The sequence below is a fragment of the Chlorocebus sabaeus genome, chromosome 2, assembly GCF_047675955.1.
Source record: "Chlorocebus sabaeus isolate Y175 chromosome 2, mChlSab1.0.hap1, whole genome shotgun sequence".
Classification (NCBI taxonomy): domain Eukaryota; kingdom Metazoa; phylum Chordata; class Mammalia; order Primates; family Cercopithecidae; genus Chlorocebus; species Chlorocebus sabaeus.
In genome coordinates, this window is record NC_132905.1 from 38,202,157 (window position 1) to 38,217,855 (window position 15,699).

General features: G+C 46.6%; 1 protein-coding gene across 5 annotated transcripts in view; it reads left to right on the forward strand.

The window, feature by feature from the left end:
* TM9SF4 (transmembrane 9 superfamily member 4) overlaps window positions 1-3,224 on the forward strand; it is a 56,927-nt gene extending 53,703 nt beyond the window's left edge. For all 5 annotated transcript variants that reach the window (XM_008020402.3, XM_037982898.2, XM_073007813.1 and 2 more), the window contains one exon: window positions 1,276-3,224. In XM_008020402.3, coding sequence (XP_008018593.1) covers window positions 1,276-1,425 — 150 coding nt within the window. In that variant the 3' untranslated portion in view covers window positions 1,426-3,224. The remainder of the gene's footprint in view (window positions 1-1,275) is intronic.
* Window positions 3,225-15,699: the final 12,475 nt, after the last annotated feature.

Below are 15,699 nucleotides of genomic sequence, written 5' to 3' on the forward strand. Positions count from 1 at the left end.
CCCTTTTGCTCCAGTCTTCTTGCTCTACTCAAAACATCTCTTCCTCCAGCCCCGGTGCCTTATGTATAAAATGAGGAACTTTCCATCTCTGCCTCTTTGCCTTATCCCTTACCTCCTTTTACCACTGTTCTGCTCCTTGTCCCTCCCCCACTCCTCTCCCCACCTCCAGCCACAAGAATGCATATAAGAAGAGATGGAGGCTGGGTGTGCGTGGTTCACACCTATAATCCCAGCGCTTTCAGAGGCCAAGGTGGAAGGATTACTTAAGGCCAAGTGTCTGAGACCAGCCTGGGCAATAGAGCAAGACATTATCTCTAGAAAAAATAAAAATTAGCTGGGTGTGGTGGCACACACCTATAGTCTGAGCTACTTGGGAGGCTGATACACGAGGATCCCTTGAGCCCAGGAGGGTGAGGCTGTAGTGAGCTGTGATCATGCCACTGTACTCTAGTCTGGGTAACAGAGGGAGATCCTGTCCCTTTAAAGCAAAGGGGTAGAGGGAGAGTTGCAGGGCTGAGCCTGAAAACATGACCTTCACCCCATAGGCTTAGGAGAGGGCTTCAAATGGTGACCTATATTGTTTTCTTTGTTTCTTTACTGTTTTCTTCTGGGCTGCTGGCATTCCGTGACCATGTGTCTGCCTGTGAGTCCTGGGACAGGCCCTACTCAGGCCCTGGGCATATCTTGATACCAAGGTTCCACATTAGTTCCATTTGTAAATAACACAACACAGATCCCCAGCATCTCCGCCCAGCCTCTAAACTCTATCCCAGTTAAAAAGGAGTCCAAAATGCTCCAAGATCAAAATCTCTGTGAGATGCTAACAGAAGTGACAAGCATTCTGGGGAAGAGAGGAATGAATGAAGGCTGAGGCGGGCTGATGGGGGTCCTGGTCACCCATCAGCTGGGCATCCTGGACACCCCTCCCTTCCACTGCCCCACCCACTCTGACTGCTGCTCCAGCCATCCAGGAGTGTTGCCATACTGATCCAGGGACTGGGGGGGACCAGGAAGGGCACAGCTATGGCCATTCCTCCTGTGGCATTCTGACCCTGGCCCCTGAGGCTGTGTGCATTAGGGCAATACACAGGCCTGGTCCAGATGAAGCAGAGCTGTGCCCAGGAGCCCTGCCTGCCCCTTGCCACCCACTGGAGCACACCCCTTCCCCTGGCCAGGCCTCAGTTTCCCCATGATATCAGTGAGGGTGGGGCCCCAGTTTGCCATGCAGCCTGGCACTAAGCATGCACCCTGTCTTCTTTCTGCTCGCGGCCGCAGCTAGACATCGTGGAGTTCATCCCCTCTCTCCTCTACTTTGGCTACACGGCCCTCATGGTCTTGTCCTTCTGGCTGCTCACGGGCACCATCGGCTTCTATGCAGCCTACATGTTTGTTCGCAAGATCTATGCTGCCGTGAAGATAGACTGATTGGAGTGGACCACAGCCAGGCCCGCTCCATCCTCGGACAGGAAGCCACCCTGCGTGGGGGACTGCAGGCACGCAAAATAAAATAACTCCTGCTCGTTTGGAATGTAACTCCTGGCACAGTGTTCCTGGATCCTGGGGCTGCATAGGGGGCGGGAGGGACTGTAGATAATCTTGCATTTTTCTTCATCTTATTCCAGTTCTGTGGAGGATGAGTTTTTTGTGGGTTGCTGTTTCTTCAGTGCTAAGAAAGTTCCCTCCAACAGGAACTCTCTGACCTGTTTATTCAGGTGTATTTCTGGTTTGGATTTTTTTTTCTTCTTTGTTTTAACAAATGGATCCAGGATGGATAAATCCACCGAGATAAGGGTTTTGGTCACTGTCTCCACCTCAGTTCCTCAGGGCTGTTGGCCACCCTGCGACTAACTGGAAGAGGACATGCCAGAGCCTCAGTGAGGTTCCGAGCCTCCCCCTGCCCATCCTCACCACGGAGGCCACGACAAAGCACAGCTCCAGCCTGGACAGCACCCTCAGTGCCAGCCAACCTCTGCCAGACCTCTCTTTCCCTCTTCTCCCCAGCCTCCTCCAGGGCTGCCCAAGGCAGGGTTTCCAGCCAGGCCTCGGGGTCATCTTTTCACCAGGAGCAAACCCAAGTCTTAGTTGCTACAAGAAAATCCCCTGGAAGTACTGGGGGCCAGGTTCCCCAGACAGCAGGAATCACCCCTATTCAGAGCAGCCGGAGTTTGCTGGACCAACAAGGAGGAAGAGAAGAGACTTGCAGTGAACTGTTTTTGTGCCAAGAAACCCTGGACCTGGGGCCAAGTATTTCCCAAGCCAAGCATCCACTTGTCTGTGTCTGGGAAGGGATGGCCAAGGCCGCTAGGGTCCTTACCCCTCAGGATCGCTCCCCGGCCCTCTCCCCAGGAGGTACCACTCTCCAAGGTGTGCTGGCAGTGGGCCAACTTCAGGCAGGACAGGGAGGCCCAGAGATCACAGATCCCCTCTTGTAAGCGGCCGGGCATTCTCTCCCTGCCCTCTCTGGCCTCCGGGGTCATACTCACTTCTTTAGCCAGCCCTATCCCCTCCACCCGACACCTGAGTTCTTGCCTCCTCCTTTTGGGGACACCCAAAACACTGCTTGTGAGAAGGAAGATGGAAGGTAAGTTCTGTCATTCTTTCCCCAATCCCCAGGAATGGACAAGAAGCCAACTTAGAAAGAAGGGGCTCACGTGGATGGCCTGGCTCCTCCATAGACCCCTGTTCTTAACCTCTGCCCACCTGTGCATGTCATCACAAACATTTGCTCTTAAGTTACAAGAGACCAAATCCACCCAGGGATTAGGGTTCAAGTAGCAGCTGCTAACCCTTGCAGCAGCCCTTGTGGGGCTCCCAACACAAGACAAAGCTCAGGATGCTGGTGATGCTAGGAAGACGCCCTCCCTCACTGCCCCACATTCTCCCGGTGGCCCTACCAGCTTCACCCATCAAACCAGTGAAGTTCTCAATCTTGCCTCACAGTGACTGCAGCACCAGGCGGCATCCACCAAGCATCAGGTTGGAGAAAAGGGAACCCAAGCAGTAGAGAGCGATATTGGAGTCTTTTGTTCATTCAAATCTTGGATTTTTTTTTCTTTTTCCCTAAGAGATTCTCTTTTTAGGGGGAATGGGAAATGGACACCTCATAAAGGGTTCAAAGATCATCAATTTTTCTGACTTTTTAAATCATCATCATTATTATTTTTAATTAAATGCCTGTATGCCTTTTTTTGGTCCAATTGTAAATAAATATGCCATTGTCCTACTGTTTGGTCTTGAGTCTCATGCAGGGGTTGGAGGTCTGAGGTGAGACACCTTCCCCGAGTGGGTTTAGTTGCATAGTTTCCCCCGAAGCTCATTCTCATGTCAGACTCCTCCAGGGCTCAAGCCGCTGCTGTTCCCTGCCTGGTACAAGTCCATTGCCTAGCCCTTCCATACTAAATTGCAGTCATTTGCTCTTCTGATCCCACAAGCGGGAAATGGCAATCAAGTGTGTTTTGGTAGCAGTGAGATCTGGTTTTGGATTCCCAGCTTCAGTGTTTTACTGTCAGCCTATCTCACTCTACAAAACCCAGTTCTTCAATTGCAAGCAATAGAAATGTCGGTCAAACTGGTTTTAGTCCAAAAATGAATTGATTGGTTCTTAAGTCGTCAAGAATTTTGTTTATTTTGCTTCAGGTCTGACTGGATCCAGGGGCTCAAAGGGTAGCCTTAGGGCTCTTTCGCCTTTTCCATTGTGCTCCTCTCCGGCCTCCCTCTGTCCTGTTATCCACAGTCTTCCTCCTGATGGGTGAGGCAGGGAGGGCAGGATGTCAATCACTCCAGGCTTACATGATCCACTTGGGTATGCCAGGGGGTTGGAGTAGGGGAATATGTCCCTCCCCACTTCAGTTTATTCAATATAGAGAAGTTTCAGGAAACATTTCTGATTGGCCCAGCTTGGATTATTATTTGCATGTCTTGCACCAATCACTATATCCAGGGCGATGGAGTATGATCTGGGGCCACTTTTCCTGACGGTGTTGGATATAGCGAATTTCAGCCCCACCAGGATTACTTGGAATGGTTGATGAGGAAAGAACCATTTCCCATGGTAAGGGATGTGAAGCACACCAAAACAGTGGCCTGTTACCTCCCACCCTATCTAACCCTAAGCCTCAGTTCCTCATCTGCAATGGGAAAGGTGCTTGTTACTATTTATGGAGTACTTCCTGTGTTCTGATGTTCCAAACACTTTCCATGAGTTAGCCCATTTAATCTTGGATATGTTACAAGATAACCTGCCTCTGAGGCAGGTTCTGTTATTAGCCCCGTTTTACAGAGGTGGTCGCAGAGGCACCCATGATGGATGGAGTAGCGTTCACCTGGGACAGCCAGACTTCTGAATCTGTCCTTCCAACCTCTCTACTATAGCCGCCTTTTGAAAGGGCTGTGCGTGTGTGTAAAATTGTAATTGATGTAAAATGAACTGCACAGCTTGATAAGTTTTCATACATACACCCATGAAATTATCACCACAATCTCGATAGTGATCATACTCAGGTTTCCTCATGCCCTTTTGTATAATCCTGCCCTCTAGCCTCTCACCATCATGCTTGTCCCCTCTAAACCTCATGTCGAAATTTCATCCCCAGTGTTGGAGGTGGAGCCTAATGGGAAGTGTTTGGGTCATGGGAGCAGATTCCTCATGAATAGATTAGTGCATTGGGGGAGGTGGGAGCAGAGGAGGTGAGTGTGTTCTCTCTTAGCTCCTAAGAAAGCTGGTTGTTAAAAAGAGCCTGGCACCTCCCTGCAACCCCTACTTCTCCTCTCCCCTTGTTATCTCTGCACATGCCAGCCAGCTCTCCACCTTCCACCATGAGCAGAAGGAACTCACCAGAAGCAAATGCCCAATCTTGAACTTTCCAGCCATCAGAATCATGAGCCAGACTGGGCACAGTGGCTCATGTCTGTAAGCCCAACACTCTGGGAGGCTGAAACAGGAGGATCACTTGAGGCCAGGAGAAGTTCAGCCTGGGCCACAAAGCAAGACCTCATCTCTAAAAACAAATTTTAAAACATTTTTTAAAACTCATGAGCTGGCCGGGCGTGGTGGCTCATGCCTGTAATCCCAGCACTTTGGGAGGCTGAGGCGGGCAGATTACCTGAAGTCAGGAGTTAGAGACCAGCCTGGCCAACATGGTAAAAACCTGTCTCTACTAAAAATACAAAAATTAGCCGGGCATCGTGGCACACGCATGTAATCCTAGCTACTTGGGAGGCTGAACCCAGGAGACGGAGGTTCCAGTGAGCCAAGATTGTGCCACTGCACTCCAGCCTAGCCTACAGAGCAAGACTCGGTCTCAAAAACAAAAACAAAAACAAAAAAAACTCATGAGCCAAGTAAACCTTTTTTTTCTTTATAAATTACCCAGCCTCAGGTATTCCTTTATAGCAACACAAAACAGACTAAGACACCATCGCCAATAAGCCGCTGATCTTTCTGTCACTATGGATTAATTTGCATCTCCCTTATATAAGGAGAATCATACACGATATATTACGCTATATATGTGTCTATATATGTGTGTATATATATTTTATACGTTATATATATTTATTACGTATATATTTTATTTATATATATGTGTGTGTATACATATATTTTTTGAGACAGAGTCCCACTCTGTTGCCCACGCTGGAATACAGTGGCGCAATCTCAGCTCACTGCAAGCTCCGCCCTCCGGGTTCATGCCATTCTCCTACCTCAGCCTCCCAAGTAGCTGGGACTACAGGCACCCGCCACCATGCCTGGCTAATTTTTGTATTTTTAGTACAGACAGGGTTTCACCATGTTGGCCAGGCTGGTCTCAAACTCCCGACCTCAGGTGATCTGCCCACCTCGGCCTCCTAAAGTGCTGAGATTACAGGCGTGAGCCACCATGTTCAGCCTGTCTGACTTTTTCATTCAGCATACTTAGTGATTCATCCATGTTCTTATGTGTGACTATAGTCCATTTCTTTTTTATTCCATTGTACGGAATTTGTTTATCCACTCATCTGTTGATGGACATTTGGGTTGTTTCAATTTGGGCTATTACAAATAAAGTTGCTATGAGCAAGTGAAGCAGTCAATAGCTGTATCATATGGTAGGTGTATGGTTTTGGACTTATTTTTTTACTTTTAAAATGGTTTTATGTGCAAATAATGAACAGATGTTACACCCATAAATTCTACTCTCCAAAAACAATTAGGAGCTTCTTTCTTAAAAGAAAACCACATAATAAATTTTTAAAGGCACTGGGATTCCTCTGCTTGTAGATCATTGCTAGGCTAGAAAAATAAAGTTTGTTCTACCAGGAATCACAAGTTAGAACTGAGTATTCTCCAAAGTGGAAATCCTAGAGTGTAATGTCATTCCAGGCAAAGATTATTCAGTTCTCATCCCCAACATCCACAACTCCCTATCAGAAGGGTTAAACTAGGTTAAAACAGTCCGGCATGGTTAGGTGTCATCAAACAATGCCATTATGCTCTCCTAAGATGCAAATAAATCAAAATAGGAAGTACTTAAAATAATACTTGATGCTGTCATACAAATTGTTAGTTCCTTGCTGTATCTCCCCTTCTATAACATTAATAAAGGGAATATCTTACTTCAAAGAATATTTTATTTTTTACATCGCTAGCCGTGAATTTTCGCCATTAGTTTTTACACAAATGCTGCCTAATGCCATTAGCCAAACGGCATAACCATTTTACGTCCACCATTCACTTCTATAGTTATAAGTAGAATTTTCATGATTTACATATGTACATCTATCCGTGAGGATTTAACACTGAGATACAATCTGACATCTGTAATATCTGATGTTTTAAAGTAGATAGCAATGTAGGAAAGATATATTTTAATCACTTTTCATTTAAGCAACCTTATGTTAAAAAAAAAAAAAAAAAAAGTTTAGTAGTTCCAAGTCTCCAAAAGACATTTTCAAATGTATGTAAAGAAATGGTTACAGATTTGTAAGAAGCATCTTCCATGTCCACATCCTGTTGTAACCTCTGTACCATTTTCTCTTCCAACTCCTTCCCTTTGCCTGCAAGAGGGGCTCGGATAAGATGGATGTTTTGCTTGACTCCTTTGATATCCTGAACTTCCGTAGCTCTTTATTTTTCTTCAGTCTGTTCATTATAAATTTAGCTTGGCGTTTCTGTTTGATCTCTTCAACTGTCTTCATTGCATCAATAGTTTTATTCCATAGCTCTCGCCGGTATTTGATAAGTTCATGTCTACGTTTTTCCAATTTAAATGAATTAAAATCTGAACACCTTGCAATCGTTGCAGACAGACATCATGCCGTGGCCAGGGTAGATGGGCCCCGAACCGAAATAACACTTCTCCATATGCATGTTGAACCCGCGTGGGTCCCCACCGACCAAATGCTAGGCTTCAGAGGAAGTCAGGTGTATGTTTAACCTAAACTGCCATGCTCTTTTCTAAGGTGGGTGTATCGTTTTACTATCAGCAGTATACAAGAGTTCCAGTTCCTTTATATCCTAATAACGCTTGGTATGGTTAATATTTTTAATTTTAGCCATTCTTGCAGGTATATAACATCTCATGATTTAATTTTTATTTCCCTAATGACATGTTTTTTTTGTTTTTGTTTTTGTTTTTGTTTTTTTTTTTTTTTTTTTTGAGACGGAGTCTGGCTCTGTTGCCCAGGCTGGAGTGCAGTGGCCGGATCTCAGCTCACTGCAAGCCCCGCCTCCCGGGTTCACGCCATTCTCCTGCCTCAGCCTCCCAAGTAGCTGGGAGTACAGGCGCCCGCCACCTCGCCCGGCTAATTTTTTTTGTATTTTAATAGAGACGGGGTTTCACCGTGTTAGCCAGGATGGTCTCGATCTCCTGACCTCGTGATCCGCCCGTCTCGGCCTCCCAAAGTGCTGGGATTACAGGCTTGAGCCACCGCGCCCGGCCGTCCCTAATGACATGTTGCACATCTTTTCATGTGCTTATTTGTTATTGTTGGTGACAAATGTATCTTCTTTGGTGAAGTAGATATTCAAATTTTTGTTCATTTATATTAGGTTTGGGGTTATTGTCAAGTTTTGAGAGTTATTTATGTATTCTGCAGACAAGACTTTTATCGGATAAATGCTTTGCAAAGATTTTTCTCTTAGTCTGTGTATGGCTTGCGTTTTCATTGAAATCTGTGTCTTTTGAAGAGCACAGGTTTTTTATTTTGATGAAGTCCAAATTGTAAACAATTCAATTAAACAGTTTAAGTAAATAATTTAATTTGTTCTTTTTGAATTTTTGGTTTGTTTGATTTTTGAAACAGGGGTTTCACTATGTTGCCCAGGCTGGTGGTCTCAAACTCCTGGGCTCAAGCGATCCTCTGGCCTCAGCCTCCTGGGTAGCTGGGATTACAGACACATGTCACCATTCCCAGCTCCTTTTATGGATTTTGCTTTTTGGTGTTAGACATCTTTGCTTAACTCAAGGTCACAGTGAATTTCTCCTGGGTTTTCTTTTTTTCTTTTTTGTTGTGGAAGAGTCTTGCTCTGTCGCACAGGCTGCAGCGCAGTGGCATGATCATAGCTCACTGCAGTTATGATCAAGGATCAAGTGATCCTCCCACCTCAGCCTCCTAAATACCTGGAACCACAGGCATGCACCACCATGCCTGGCAAATTTTTTTTTTTTCTTTTTTTGTAGAGACAGTGTCTCACCTTGTTGCCCAGGCTGATCTCAAATCCCTGGACTCAAGCAATCCTTTTGCCTCAGCCTCCCAAGTAGCTGGGATTACAGGCTCGAGCCAAACTGCACCTGGCTTGAATGTCTCTATTTATTTATTTATTTGAGACGGAGTCTCGCTCTGTCGCCCAGTCTGGAGTGCAGTGGCGCGATCTCAGCTCACTGCAAGCTCCGCCTCCCAGGTTCACGCCATTCTCCTGCCTCAGACTCCCAAGTAGCTGGGATTACAGGCGCCTGCCACCACGCCTGGCTAATTTTTTGTATTTTCGGTAGAGAATTTTCCCAGCACTTTGGGAGGCCGAGGCAGGCAGATCAACTGAGGTCAGGAGTTCGAGACCAGCCTGGCAAACATGGTGAAACCCCATCTTGATCCTTGATCACTTGATCACTTGATCCTTGATCATAACTGCAGTGAGCTATGATCATGCCACTGCGCTGCAGCCTGGGCAACAGAGCAAGACTCCTCCACAACAAAAAAGAAAAAAAGAAAATCTAGGAGAAATTCACTGTGACCTTGAGTTAAACAAAGATGTCTAACACCAAAAAGCAAACTCCATAAAAGGAGCTGGGCATGGTGACATGTGTCTGTAAAAATACAAAAATTAGCTGGGTGTTATGGCATGTGCCTGTAATCCCAGCTTCTCCGGAGGCTGAGGTAGGAGAATCACTTGAACCCCTGGGAGGTGGAGGTTGCAAGTGAGCCGAGATCACACCACTGCACTCCAGCCTGGGCAACAGAGCAAGACTCTGTCTAAAAAAAAAAAAAGGAAACTGTATACTCATTACACATTAACTCTCCATTCTCCCCTCCCCCAACCCCTGGTAACCACCATTCTACTTTTTGTCTCTGAATGTGACTACCGTAGGTGCCTCACATAAGTGGAATCATACAATATTTGCCCTTTTTGCCTGCCTTATTTTACTTAACATAACGTCTTCCAGGTTGATCCATGTTGTAGCATGTGTCACAATCTCACTCCAGCCAGGCACAGCGGCTCACACCTGTAACCCCAGCATTTTGGGAGGCCAAGGCGACTGGATCACCTGAGGTCAGGAGTTCGAGACCAGCCTGGCCAACATGGCGGAGACCACCCGGTCTCAACCAAAAATACAAAAATTAGCCAGGCATGGTAGCATGCACCTGTAATCCCAGCTACTCGGGAGGCTGAGGCACAAGAATCACTTGAACCCGGGAGGCAGAGGTTTCAGTGAGCCGAGATCAAGCCACTGCACTCCACTCCAGCCTGGCCAGTAGAGGACAGAGCGAGACTCCGTCTCAATAAAAAACAACAACAACAACAAAAAACCTCATTCGTTTTATAAGGTTAAATGATCTTCTGTCATATTTTGTTTATTCATTCATCAATGGACATTCGGGTTGCCTTCACCTTTTTGCTATTGTGAATAATGCTGCATTGGTATACAAATATCTATTTCAGTCCCTGATTTCAGTTCTTTTGGGTATATACCCAGGTGTAGAATTGTTGAATCATATGGTGATTCTTTAATTTTTTGGGGAACTGCCATATTGTTTTCCACAGTGGCTATGCCATTTTACACTTCCATCAGCAATGCATAAAGGCTCCAATTTCTCCATAGCCTTGCCAATACTTATTTTCTGGTTTTTGTTTTGTTTTTTTGGGTTTTTTTATAATACCTATCCTAGTGTAGATGAAGTGGTATCTCACTGTGATTTTGATTTGCATTTATCTACTTATTAGTGATGTTGAGCATCTTTTCGTTTGCTTATTATTTGTATATATTTGAATAAATGTCTAATCAAGTTCTTTGCCCATTCTTTTAATCGAGTTGCTTTCTTGTTGTGCTATAGAAGCTATTTGTATACTGTGTATATTAAACCCATTATCAGGTATCTGATTTGCAAATATTTTCTCCCATTCTGTGGGTTGCCTTTTTACTCTCTTGATAGTGTCCTGTTATGAACAAAAGTTTAGTTAATGTATTTAGAGACAGGGTCTTGCTGTGTTGTCCAGAATGGAGTACAGTGGCCGTTCACAGATACAGTGATTGCACTCTGCAGCCTCAAACTTCTGAGCTCAAGTGAACCTCCCACTTCAGCCTCCCAAGTAGCTGCAACTGTAGACATGGACCACCAAGCCTAGCCAAAAGTTTAATTTTGATGAATTCCAATTTATCTATTTTTTCTTTTGTTGCCTGTGCTGTTGGTGTCATATCCAAAAGATCATCACCAAATCAACTGTTAATGAAACTTTTCTCCTATGTCGTCTTCTAAGAATATTACAGTTTTAGCTCTTAAATTTAGGTCTTTGATCCATTTTGAGTTCATGTTTGTATATGGTATATGGTCCAAATTCATTCTTTTGCATGTGGATATTCATTCTCCCAACACCATTTGTTAAAAAGACTATCCTTTTTCCATTGAATGGTTTTGGCACTCCTGTCAAAAATCTTTTGACCATATATATGAGGGTCTATTTAATTTGTTGAACATATGGAATAAAATTAGGGTAACTTGCACTTACCTGCCCATTTTAACATCGGTTTCAGTTGTGGGTTATGCTTGCTTATTTCCCTCATTATGGATTGCATTACCTTCTACTTTGTAGGACTGATAATCTTTGATCAGGTGCCAGACATTGTGAGTTTCACCTTGTTGGGTGCTGGATGTATTTGCAATCTGTAAATCCTCTTGGGCTCTCTTCTGGGACACTTGAGTTACTTGGAAATGGTTTAATCCTTTTGGGTCTTGCTCACACAAGAATTTTTTAGGCAAATCCAACCAGTGCTCATTGTAAAGCTAATTATTTGCAATTAGTGAGGCAAGGCCTCCCTGAGTCCTCTCAACACCCCATGACAATCGGCATGGCTGGTGGGAACAGACAGTCCCCACCCAGTGAGCAGCGGGCACTGTTCCCTAAATCCTTCCTGATGGGCCTTTCCTTGGCCTTGCGTCCTTCACACACTTGTGCTCATCAGTATCCTGCGGGGTTTCAGGGGTGCCTCCACAGCTCTCCAGGGGTTTCTCTCTAGGCAGCTGTCTCCTCTCTGGCACTCTGTGCTACACACTAATGTCCTACACACTTTGGTTACCTTGCCCTGACATTTAGTGCTGTCTCCTCAACTCATGGTGTTCCCTGGCTCCAATTTAATTCCCCATCCCTGTGTTGCAGCCTGAAAACTCTCTCTCAAGGCTGGGGGCAATCACAGGGCAATCACACACCTTTGTTTCCCATCTGTCTGGAATCTCTGTCCTTTATCATTCAACGCCCAGAGCCTTGAAAACCACTATTTCATGTATTTTGTCTAGTTTTACTTTGGTTTCAGGTGGGCAGATGTATCTGATCCCTGTTACTCCACCTTGCCTAGAAATAGAAGTCTCTGCACTGCCTTTTTTTTTTTTTTTTTTTTTTGTTTTTGACACAGAGTTTCACTCTTGTTGCCCAGGCTGGAGTGCAGTGTGGCATCATCTCAGCTCACTGCAACCTCCACCTCCTGGGTTCAAGCGATTCTCCTGCCTCAGCCTCATGAGTAGCTGGGATTACAGGCACCTGCCACCATGCCCAGCTAATTTTTTTTCGATTTTTAGTAGAGACAGGGTTTCACCAAGTTGGCCAGGCTGGTCTCAAACTCCTGACTTCAGGTGATCCTCCCACTTTGGCCTCCTAAAGTGCTGGGATTACAGGCGTGAGCCACTGCGCCTGGTCTGCACCACCTTTTTTACCTGTAAGATCACAGGGCCTCTGTGAACAACTGTATGAGGGATTTTTTGTTTTGTTTTGTTTTGAGACAGGGTCTTGCTCTGTTGCCCAGGTCAGAGTGCAGTGGCACAATCTCAGCTCACTCCAACCTCCATCTCCTAGGTTCAAGTGATCTTCCCACCTCAGCCTCCGAGTAGCTGGGACTACAGGTTACCACGACCACACTCAGCTGAATTTTTTTTTTTTTTTGAGACGGAGTCTTGCTCTGTCGCCCAGGCTGGAGTGCAGTGGCGCCATCTCAGCTCACTGCAAGTTCCGCCTCCCGGGTTCACACCATTCTTCTGCCTCAGCCTCCTGAGTAGCTGGGACTACAGGCGCCTGCCACCACGCCCGGCTTTTTTTTTTTTTTGATTTTCAGTAGAGACGGGATTTCACCGTGTTAGCCAGATGGTCTCGATCTCCTGACCTCATGATCCACCTACCTCGGCCTCCCAAAGTGCTGGGATTACAGGCGTGAGCCACCACACCCGGCCACACTCAGCTAATTTTTATGTTTTTTGTAGAGACAGGGTTTCACAATGTTGCCCAGGCTGGTCTCGAACTCCTAGACTCAAGCGATCTGCCCGCCTTGGCCTCCCAAAATGCTGGGATTACAGGTGTGAGCCACCACACCCAGTCAAGTTCTCTGAAGTGAAAGAGACACTCACACAATAGGTGCTCAATCCCTCCTCACTCACCAAAGGAGAGTCTAAAGGGCCTTCCTCCTAGGAATCTTAGTTTGGCAGTGACTTGGCTCAACTTAAGGAACTTTCTAGGTCCAGAACCCTTGCAGTTGGACCTGTGCTAGCCTAGAAGTCGGCACCCTCTAACCCTGAGGGCCATCATGGGGTGAAAGTGCCAGCTGTGGGGTCTCACAGAAAAGCCAAAGTGTGACTGTGAGCACCTACAGACAGTGGTCTTAGCTTGCCTCTAGGCACTGGACATTAGGAGCAGACATCCATTCCCCATCAATGCTTGGTCTACCACTACCCTGCTCCCCGTTGCCAATAACTAATTCAAGACTGGACATGTGACCCAGTTCTAGTCAGTAAGGTATAGGACCAGGAAAATCTACAGTGGCTTCTTGGAAAGGCTTCCTCCATCATAACAGGAGTCACGGTAAGACACAGTCGCCCTTCTCTGGAGTTGCCATACTCCAGTGTGGACACTTGGGGCTGCTGCCACCATCTTGGCACCAACCTGAGGATGGAACTAACAAGAAGGATGGCAGATCAGAAAAGGCCCAAACCTGGACGCATCACTGAGCTGATGGATCAAATAGCCCCAATGTCTCGCTCCCCTCTGAATATTCATATAAGGAAAAAAGACTTAATTAGCGGTTCAGTTAGATGCCACCAAAAGCATTGTCACTGAGCTGGCCACCTGGAGGGCTAGAGGTGCATGTGGAGGAGAGCACCTTAAAGATACTCTTACCTCCTGCTAAGGAGTTCTGACTTTCTCCTTTGGATGAGAAAAGGGCTGATAGCTGTGAAAAGACATGCCCAAGGCCATGCAGGGGGAAGTGGCAAGAGCAGCCCCGCACAGGCCAATCAGCCTTCCAGCGGGTGCCTGGTGCACTACAGCCCTGTGCCCCAAGATCCTGAGTCAGCTTTGATGGTGGGGCCTGTGGGTGGAGGCCTCAAAGTTCACCGACTCCAGTCAACGTTTAGTTCTGCTGGGCAAAAGCAAGCAAGCACCGGGGACTTCCTTGAATTTTTGTGCTGAAATGGTATCCTTGGAGGAAAATATCAAAGTCCCCCAAGCTGTAATCAAGGCAGTTGCAGATTACAAGTAATTGCCATAGTTTCGGGACAGATTTTTCTCGATTGAAAAGAGCCTGTCCAAAGTTCCTTCCCAGCCAACAGAACAGGGCAGGCACCTGAGACAGAGGGGAGCAGAATCCTGGAATCCAAGGCTTGTGTTCACTCTCCATGCCAGAGCAGGAAGCCCCCTCTGTACCCTGGCCTCATTCCTCCATGTTTGGAGCATGTGGAGGCCACATGGCCATCTCTCTGTAGTAGGGGTCAGGAATGGGCCCTGGGACATTTATTGCCTCAATTCTGAGACTGCCTGGAAAAGGGCGGTACTGCCTTGAGCAGTAGAGAGTTCCTATCCCTAGAGATACAAGCCCTGGAAGGGCCTTCAGCAGGCATCTGATGCCTTCATAGGTGCTGTCGCCTCACCCACCAGGAAAACCCTCCTGAACCTCAACGATGTGATGCATGCATTCATTCATTTCACAAAGAACTTCCTGTGCCAGGTACTGTTCTAGGTACAGGGGATTTAGCAGTGAATAAAACAAAGTCCTACTGGGTGAGGTGGCTCACACCTATAATCCCAGCACTTTGGGAGGCCGAGATGGGCAGATTACCCGAGGTCAGGAGTTCGAGACCAGCCTGGCCAACATGGGGAAACCCCATCTCTACCAAAAATACAAAAATTACCACGTATGGTGGTGCATGTCTGTAATCCCAGCTACACAAGAGGCCAAGGCACGAGAATCGCTTGAACCCAGGAGGAGGGGTTGCAGTGAGCTGAGATTACGCCACTGCACTCCAACCTGGGCGACAGATCCAGACTCTATCTCAAAAAAAAAAAAAAAATCCCGAAAAGTGTAGAGAAAAAAGCAGATAAATAAAATGAATATATAATATATCAGGTGGTTGTTAAGTGCTACAACAGAAAGGGGACAGAGAGTGACAGGGTGAGTTTTAGAAAGGGTGGTCAGGGAAGGCTTCCCTTGAAGAGGCGTAACTAATGTTTGAACTGATAAACCTTAATGAAGGCAGGAGCCGGCCATGCAAACACCTGGAGAAGCAACGTCTAGGCAGAGGGAAGGGGAAGCAAGGTCTTCAGCCAGGTTTGAAGACTAGCAAGAGGCTGGTGTAGACCGGGCATGGTGGCTCACGCCTGAAATCCTAGCACTTTGGGAGGCCAAGGTGGGCAGATCACCTGAGCCCAGGAGTTCAAGACCAACCTGGGCAACATGGTGAAACTCCATCTCTACAAAAAACACAAAAATTAGCTGGGCATGGTGGCACACACCTGTAGTTCCAGCTACTCAGGAGGCTGAGGTGGGAGGATCACCTGAGCTGTGGGAGGTTGAGGCTGCAGTGAGCCTTGATCGTGCCACTGTACTCCAGCTTGGGCAACAGAGTAAGACTGTCTCAAAAAAAAGAAAAAGAGGATGCTGGAGCTGGAAAGTGGTCTGGAGGTGGAGAAGCATAGAAGATGAAGTTGGATTGGTGACTGGAGGTGAGATCAGGAGGGTCTTGCAGGCC